Source organism: Theropithecus gelada, unplaced genomic scaffold, assembly GCF_003255815.1.
Source record: "Theropithecus gelada isolate Dixy unplaced genomic scaffold, Tgel_1.0 HiC_scaffold_16125, whole genome shotgun sequence".
Taxonomy (NCBI): Eukaryota; Metazoa; Chordata; class Mammalia; order Primates; family Cercopithecidae; genus Theropithecus; species Theropithecus gelada.
Genome location: NW_020257908.1, coordinates 3,472 through 11,184, shown reverse-complemented (window position 1 = coordinate 11,184; position 7,713 = coordinate 3,472). Strand labels below are relative to the sequence as shown.

The 7,713-nt window shown below is 40.6% G+C and overlaps 1 protein-coding gene across 1 annotated transcript; it reads left to right on the top strand.

The window, feature by feature from the left end:
• The first annotated feature begins 217 nt into the window (after nt 1-217).
• LOC112617377 (coiled-coil domain-containing protein 160) lies at nt 218-1,897 on the top strand. The gene has a single exon (XM_025374145.1). The coding sequence runs from the start codon at nt 597-599 to the stop codon at nt 1,758-1,760; it is 1,164 nt and encodes a 387-aa protein (XP_025229930.1). The 5' UTR covers nt 218-596; the 3' UTR covers nt 1,761-1,897.
• The last annotated feature ends 5,816 nt before the right edge of the window (nt 1,898-7,713 follow it).

Genomic DNA, 7,713 nt, shown 5'->3' with positions numbered 1-7,713 from the left:
TTGTTCGTGATTTAGTATGCTGAATTTTCACCTAAAAACTACACTCAGAGTCAATATCTTGAGAAAAACACATTTGGTGGCATTAATATTTGCAATTGTTGACATTAGGTTCTCCTCAAGAAATTGCTGTCAAAACAGATAGAATTCTGTACACTTGGCAGTCTTGACTAAAAGCAAAGCCCAAGACTGGAATAGCAGGAATTTATAGGTCAAGACAGAAGGGCATTTGGCAGAGTTAGTCATAAGGAAGTCCGCATGGTATACTTTACCAAAAGCAGCTCACATCCCACTAAGCCCTGATGTTTTAGTCACTTTAAAGAATGAATAAACAGTAGTCCAATCCACAAGAACTAGAAAGGCATCAGACACATTGAAAGCACAGGTATTACCAACATTAACCTATTAATTTCAAATCACTTTTTTATTTTAAAGCAGTCTGTTTTTATGTGTACAGTTGTTTTCTTATAGAATTACTTTCTGTGTGTACAGTAAGTAGCTAAATGTGTCAGTTTACCAGTTCTATTTCATAGGATCAGAGACTTTTAAAGCTGGAAGCATCTGTAGAACTTAGCTCGTTCAGCCCTTTCCATTTATAAATGAGGGAACTGAGGCCCAAGTCATTCAGTGAGTTAGAGAGAGAGGCCAGCACTCAAATATTTAGATTCTTCACCCATGGGCCAGCATTCTTATTTCTTTCTACTATGCTAGCTACTAGTGTAAATAATGTGCCTGCCTTGGTTTTAAATTGTGTTTTTCAGATATTGGAAGAGGGGCCTGGAGAAATGGATGCTAGAAGAAAACACTGGAAGGAGTATATGTTTACTCCTTTTTTTAGTGCACAGGATGTTCTAGAAGAGACTTCTCAGCCTGAATCTTCTTCTGAACAAACGACTACAGATAGCAGCAAGAGAATGGAAGAAATTTATAATTTGTCCAGTAGAAAGTTTCAAGAAGAAAGTAAATTTAGGAGGAAAAAATATATTTTCCAACTAAATGAAATAGAACAAGAATCAAATTTAAGAGAGAACAAGATAAACATTTCACAGAACGAGACAGACACAAATTCTGCATCCTATGAATCATCTAATGTGGATGTTACAACCGAAGAAAGCTTTAACAGCACAGAAGATAGCTCTACCTGCAGTACAGATAACTTACCAGCTCTACTAAGACAAGACATAAGAAAGAAACTTATGGAAAGAATGTCTCCAAAACTTTGCCTGAATATTTTGAATGAAGAACTGGAAGAACTTAATATGAAATGCAGAAAAATAGAAGAGGAATTTGAAAACGCTGAAAAAGAACTTTTGTACTACAGAAAAGAAATATTCACAAAACCTCTAAATTTTCAAGAAACAGAGACAGATGCTTCAAAAAGCGACTATGAAGTTCAAGCTTTAAGAAATGACCTGTCTGAAAAAGCAACAAATGTAAAAAACTTAAGTGAACAACTCCAGCAAGCCAAAGAAGTCATCCACAAATTGAACCTAGAGAACAGAGATTTAAAAGAAGCTGTTAGGAACTTAAAACATCAAACCAAGTTTGGAAATGTGCTCCTAAAAGAAGAAATGAAATCGTATTATGAATTAGAAATGGCAAAGATCCGCGGAGAGCTCAGTGCCGTCAAGAATGAACTGAGAACTGAGAAGACCCTACAAGCAAGAAATAACAGAGCCTTGGAGTTGCTTAGAAAATACTATGCTTCTTCAATGGCAACATCATCAAGTATCTTTGACCACTTTACTGGGGATTTTTTTTAAAACTTAAAAATATCCTTCCATTACACAAGTCATTGAGCCAAATCAGTGTTTATTGTATTTGCTTTGTGTATTACTTAAAATATATGTAATAGGATGTTATTTTCATTTTCGGTAAATCACAGTATCTATAAAACATATACATGTTTCCAAGCTTCTGCTTTCTCTTTCTGATGAAGTTATTCCAGGAGTACAAATGGAAACGAAGCTTTGGAAATCTCATATATTCACTCAAAAACACATACTGATTCACCAAATCATTTATGAATACAAATCAACAGCCATTTTGTGATCTTGTAAGCAAATATGTCCTTGCAACGTGAATATTTTTCCATCTGTGTTCATTGATGTTAACAATAAAAATCTTGTTTATGTGTATAAGCCTAACATATGCCTGTGGGTCTTGTAACTGCCTGTTCAAACTCAATGGGATACCAAAAATGTATCTGCTTACTTTGGGGGTCTAACTTTAATTCGGTACATATAAACATCTCTGAAAAAAAATGTAGTTTTTTTCTTCCCCCTGCTGTTTTTCCCCAGGCTTTCTCCTTTGACCTGGCCACGGTTCCCATAGACTAGAAGACAACTTAGAGACATTGCTGTGACCTTTGCTAGAGCCCTGCTCTTGTCAGCAGTGGCTTTTGTGTTTTTCTTATGTTGACCAGTAAGGGGCGTTGTTTACACAGTTCTCTCAAAACTCGACCAGGGGAAAATTTCGAAGCTTCCTCTCCGGCTTACATCACAAGTTGGTGGGGACTGTGGTGAAGTTGGACGTCATCTGGATAAACTTTCAGTGAGCTGGCTTGATTTTTACAGTAATCCAGCCCTGTAAGGGCCCCAGGTGATGACAATTTATTTTACACTTATACGTGGTGAAAATGGACTGCCTCAATCTTTTGGTGGAAGTGATGGGCCAGTTGATCCTTTACCATTTGTTTGTATCAGTTATCAAGATATCCTGTAATAGGAGCTCTATTTGCATGGTGTTTTAAAGCCTAATGAACCAAATGTAACTGCAGACTATGAGAATGAGATACAATTGTAAGGGTTTAGGTATCTTCCCTGTTGGGAAAATCCCCAGACTGGGGATTTGGCTTCCAGTACTTGCTCTGCCAGTAACTAGTTAGTTAACTTTCTTCCCCTAAACGTCCTTATCTATGAAACAAGGCAGCAGATCTATCATCAAGATTCTGTTCAGTTCTAATGTTCTGTGATTTCACCTCAATGATTTTATTTGCAAGTGTAACTCTACCTGTAAGGAAGTAAAACTCCTATGGCATTGGATGCATTCAATTCTTTTTTGTTTTGTTTTGTTTTGTTTTTTTGAGATGGAGTCTTGCTCTGTCACCCAGGCTAGAGTGCAGTGGGGCAATCTCGGCTCACTGTAACCTCCGCCTCCCGGGTTCAAGCAATTCTCCTGCCTTAGCCTCCTGAGTAGCTGGGATTACAGGCACCTGCCACTACACCTGGCTAATTAATTTTTTTTTTTTTTTTTTTGTCAGTAGACAGGGTTTCACTATCTTGGCCAGGCTGGTCTCGAACTCCTGACCTCATGATCCACCCACCTCGGCCTCCCAAAGTACTGGGATTACAGGCGTGAGCCACAGCACCCAGCCTGGATGCATTCAATTCTAATACTTTGGGGGACCTACTTTGCAGACCCCCTTCGAAAGAAAATATAAGCAGGGTCCTTTACATAGATTGAACATCTCCAAATACTATCAATAATAAATCAATAGAGGTTGTTTCTCTACCTTTCTCTTGTTTCCTCTTTATTCATTAAGGCTGGGGAAGGCACTGAATGGATACTGACTAAGCTGACCTGGAGGCTGAACAAGTCTTGCCTTGCCTGGGAAGATTGGCGTAAATTGGAAGATGCTAATCGTTGGAGCTTTCTGACTTAGTCCTGATAAACCTAACCCAAGCACTGGCAGCCTGCCTCAAAGGGGGAGATGACTTTCAGGTTTTTAGTGGTCACTGGCTTCCCACCAAGGGTCTAAGTATGAAAGCAAACTAGGAACTCGTTGCCCTGTTTTACTCTCTTCTTCATCACCCCCTTGTAAAATTACCCCTTTGTACTTGCCTCATAAAGACTCTCATTCCCTGAATGCTAATGCGAAGAACTGCTTACATGTTTAAAAATTTTATAATGTATTAATTAAGCTACTAGGCTCAATCCTTTCAGTATAATTCTTTTTTTATTATTTATTTATTTATTTATTTATTTATTTTTAGAGAGAGGGGGACAGGGTCTTGCTATGTTGCCCAGGCTGGACTCAAACTCCTGGGCTCAAGTGATCCTCCCCAGTAACTTGGGCTACTGGCATATGCCACCATGTCTGGCTAGTGTAATTCCATTTTCTTTTCTTTTCTTTTTTCATTTTTTTTTTTTTTTAGACTATGCCTTGCTCTGTTGCCCAGGCTGGAGTACAGTGGCATGATCTCAGCTCACTGCAACCTCTGCCTCATGGGTTCAAGCAATTTTCGTGCCTCCGCCTCCTGAGTAGCTGGGATTACAGGCAGCTATTTTTTTTTTTTTTTTTTTTCTTAGAGATGGGATTTTGCCATATTGGCCAGGCTGGTCTCGAACTCCTGAGCTCAAGGGATCCACTCACCTCAGCCTCCCAAAGTGCTGGAATTACAGGCATGAGCCACCATGCCTGGCCTATAATTCTATTTTCAAAGAGGAACTTTTATTCCAGGAGTATTTCTGTGAACCAACCATACATTTAAGGTTTTCAGTGACAATTTGGTTTATCTTGCCTGAGCGTGTATGCGTGCTTGGGGGCAGGGAAAGAGTGGTGGAAGGAGGTCGAGAGACATTAAGTGTATGGCTTAGACTAGGTCTAGGGCAGGGGGTGGGGTTTCTTTCTAGGATGGAGCTAGAATTCAGATTCTTGATGAGACAGCCTGAAATACTAAGACCCAGCAAGGCCTGCCCTATGGAAAGATCCTATGGAAAGCATAGGTCCAGACAGACACTAACCAGAGAAGTAATATACGATCACTAACTTCATAGGGCCAAGGAGAAACGGGAGCCAATGTCACAGACCAACAGTTTGGAATTAGGAAGGGATTGCATCAAAATAAAAGCAGGGCTGGAATAAACTGGGAGAAAGCTGAGCTACTATTCCTCTTCATGGGCAGATGATAACAGCAGTGCGTTGAACTAGTTTAAGGAACTAGAATCAGTATATCATCGCTTTACTTTCTAGTATATTAAATGGGAGATCTGGAGGTGTCTTTGTTGTTGTTGTTGTTTTAGAGGTGGGGGCTGGCCTTGTTGCCCAGGCTGGAGTGCAGTGGCACAAGTAACTCACTGCGGCCTTGAACTCCTGGGTTCAAGCAATCCTCCCCACCTCAGCCTCCTGAGTAATTGAGACTACAGGGGCTTGCCTCCATGCCTGGCTAATTTTTTATATTTTTAGAGACAGGGTCTCACTATGTTGTCCAGGCTGGCCTCAAACTCCTGGCCTCAAGCAATCCTCTGCCTTAGCCTTCTGAAGGAGTGGGATTACATGCATGAGCCACCAGGCTTGGTCCTTGGAGGTGTTTATTTTATTTTATTTTATTTTTAAATAGGAATGGCACATCAGGCCACTCATCCCTTTAACTAATATGTTGGGTAAAATATTTGAAATCAGCAATGCAGTCACACACCATTCATCACCAACTTCTAATCCCTTACTTATTAAGAAGCATGGGCTGTCACAGTTCTCTAGAAATATCTGTTCCACCTTGGTTTAATAATTCAGTTCTATAAACATTTGGTGAGTACTTATTGCCACAGTTCATTCCTTCTAAAACACATTTTTAAAAATTTATTGACATTTCCTGAATTTGGGACACATCTTCAAATTGATGATATGTCATAGAATAATTGTCAGTATTTTGTTTCTCTTAGTAATTCATGAAATAATGGTGTGTCTTACAATTGATGGAGTTTTAGATTTGATGAAATAAGGTATGTGCTAGGCTGGGAATATGGGAATCAAAGGGTTTATGAATAAGACAAGTCTCTGACCTCAAGGAGCTTACTTATGCAATTAACTTAAACAATGTGGTAAGAGCTATACCACCAACGCTAATATAAAGTGCTGTGGGAGCATAAAGGAAGATCAATTAATTCTGCCTGTGGGACTGGGAACCACTTCGTAAAGGAGGTGACATTTGAGCTGGGCCTTGAAGGATATGAAGGATTTTTCCAGACAAAGCATGGGAGTAGGAGGCAGGGACATTTCTGGAATGTGAATATGGAAGGTTTATTTGGCTTCAAAGAGGACTCAGCAGCAATGAATTAGAGCACTGGTATGTTACGTGTTACTGATTTTTGTTTGTTTGTTTGCTGAGATGGAGTCTCGCTCTGTTGCCCAAGCTTGAGTGCAGTGGCACAATACCGGCTCACTGCAACCTCCACCTCCCGGGTTCAAGTGATTTCCTGCCTCAGTCTCCCGAGTAGCTGGGATTACAGGCACCTGCCACCACGCCCAGCTAATTTTTGTATTTTCAGTAGAGACAGGGTTTCGCCACGCTGGACAGGCTGGTCTCAAACTCCTGACCTCCTCAGGTGATCCGCCCGCCTCGGCCTCCCAAAGTGCTGGGATTACAGGTGTGAGTCACCTCGCCCAGCCATGTTGCTGATTTTTAATGTCTCGTTTGAGGTTCTACCCTGAAAACTACTGGGAATTCCAACATTTTTGGTCATTTGCAGATAGACTGGAGAATGATGTTCTCAAGACATAAAGACCAGGTTCCAGATAACAAACTGCAGAAAACCATTTTGCTGATGCTACTCTACCTTTGAACGCTATCATTTTTGTTTTGGAAACAAAAGACCTAAGAGATTTTTGTCATAAGCCAAGTCTGCCGTGAGTAGACTGGTTTCAAGGAGATGTATGAAAGAGAAACATCACAGTTGCTCCTCTCTCCAAAGAAGCATAGAGCATAGAGGTTAAGTGCACAAACTTTGGTTATCCACTTACTAGCTGTGTGACCTTGGGCAACTTGTGTAATTCTCTGTAGCTCAGTTTCCTCATCTTGTAAGACAGGGTTCATAAATAGTGTTTTTGAGAGGTAAGATGAGATCACATACAGTCAATAAATGTCATCCTTGTTATTATCATTATTGCCTAATTGACAATGGGAAATCGACCAAATCTATCTGTCTCCTCCCAGCTATTACTCTCACCAAGCTTTTTATACCTATTGTGTTCCCTGGAGAGAATATGATGAACTAATTCATAATATGTGTATCAGTGATGTGTGTATATATTTGGGAAGGTGGAGCAAGTTGCAGAGAAGACATGTTGGTTTTATTAGTATACGAAGTCTTAAGGCAAAGTAGCAAATCTATTGTGATGGCTCTTCTGGCCTCAGGAAGGATCCTGTGGAGGGAATTTCTTGGGTTAGAGCCTACCCAGCCCCCCTCCAATCAGGTCTGTGTTCGACTGGGCCCTGGGTCTAGCAGGCAGAGTACCAGAAGGAGGAAGAAAGCCCTGCTATAGTGCTCCAGAGGGAAAAATCTCATCTAGGAAAAGGGAATGGAGACAAGAGAGGCTACTATAGCATTTTTCATTTCCCCTTGGCACAGGGAGCCATGCAGCTGGGGACCCACTACTACAGCTGCTCAGATAAAAATAAGTCATTGTCTTGTCCTTTGTACTCATAAGACACTGAAGCTATAGTTATCTATGTATTGTAGGTGTACCCTCCTTTCCATACTGAGTACCAAGGTGGTGTCTCCCCTGTTTAGTGGTCAGAGCTATTGTTCACAGGGTCTCTCTCTCCCTCCACCTCACTACCTCTCTCTGTGAATGACACCTTTGATCACACTCAACTTTCTGATGATTGCTATGTTTCACTGGGTGTAGGTTGTCATTTCCCAGGAGACTGGGCTTATTACTGGTTCTATGAGGATGTGTTATGGGGTATCCTCAAAGAATTACTTTTGCCTTTC

What these genes read in the sequence shown, in the direction of transcription:
- LOC112617377 (XM_025374145.1), top strand. Translation starts at nt 597, where the DNA reads ATGAGGGAACTGAGGCCCAAGTCATTCAGTGAGTTAGAGAGAGAGGCC.